Genomic DNA, 836 nt, shown 5'->3' with positions numbered 1-836 from the left:
ATTTTCAACTAAAAATGATTGAATATGGTAAGAATAGGGTGAGATTTTCTTCATACTGTATTGAGTATTTTCAACAGAAAATGGCAGTTGTAATGTGTAGTGAGGACATTTTCAACATTTGGACAAAAGTTGACTGATTGCATCCATTTTTTTTTTTTAAATCGAGTCTAGCCTAATTTTAAGTTTATTCTTATCCGTTGTAGCTATTCGTGTTATCCGATTAAAGATGAACTGTTGTACCTTTGATTGCCATCTAAAAGGTTGAAATCATGGAAAACTTCAGGTAAGGTCACAGCGTTGGCAGCTGCTTCTTCACTATCCTTTGGTAAATCGACGTTAACACCTGGCCTAAAGGCCATTTTAATCTTGACAAATGCATCGCTACAATCGGTCAATAAGTACTTGGCTTTGCGTGAATAGATACGTACTACACCTAGCAAGAGATGACCACTTGTTCTGAGTGCCATCTTGACTTGAGGTGATTTAATACTATCTACAGATGATTTGACATCCGCTTCGTAAATTTGAGCTTTGGTTAACTTCTTATCCCAATGAGCAGCTAACCATACCTTGGCCAAAGGGCCTTTCTTAGATAAGATTAAATGAGCATAAAACATGATTTACAGTACTTTCCTCTCTATTCTCTTCAGTATATCGATACACTCGTCGATAGGAATCGTATAGATTCAATTAGAAACTACAAGACTTGATGTCTCCAATCGATATTGGCTTAAATCAATGCGATAATTTAGCTCCCCGACGTTTTGGATTTGCTTTTTGCGCCTTCTTCTCCTTCTCAGGCAAAACTTCCAACTGTGGCGTTTTCTTGCAAACGC

The 836-nt window shown here is 37.2% G+C and overlaps 1 protein-coding gene across 1 annotated transcript; it reads right to left on the bottom strand.

Moving 5' to 3' along the window:
• Positions 1-212: 212 nt before the first annotated feature.
• TRIADDRAFT_58420 (uncharacterized protein) lies at positions 213-617 on the bottom strand (the record flags this gene model as incomplete). Its single annotated transcript, XM_002114165.1, has 1 exon — positions 213-617. One exon carries the CDS (start codon positions 615-617, stop codon positions 213-215), a length of 405 nt encoding a protein of 134 aa, XP_002114201.1.
• Between the last annotated feature and the right edge of the window lie 219 nt (positions 618-836).

This window comes from Trichoplax adhaerens, genomic scaffold (assembly GCF_000150275.1).
Source record: "Trichoplax adhaerens TRIADscaffold_7 genomic scaffold, whole genome shotgun sequence".
Classification (NCBI taxonomy): domain Eukaryota; kingdom Metazoa; phylum Placozoa; class Uniplacotomia; order Trichoplacea; family Trichoplacidae; genus Trichoplax; species Trichoplax adhaerens.
The sequence above is the reverse complement of the archived record's forward strand: the minus strand, read 5'-3'. Positions and strand labels throughout refer to the sequence as shown.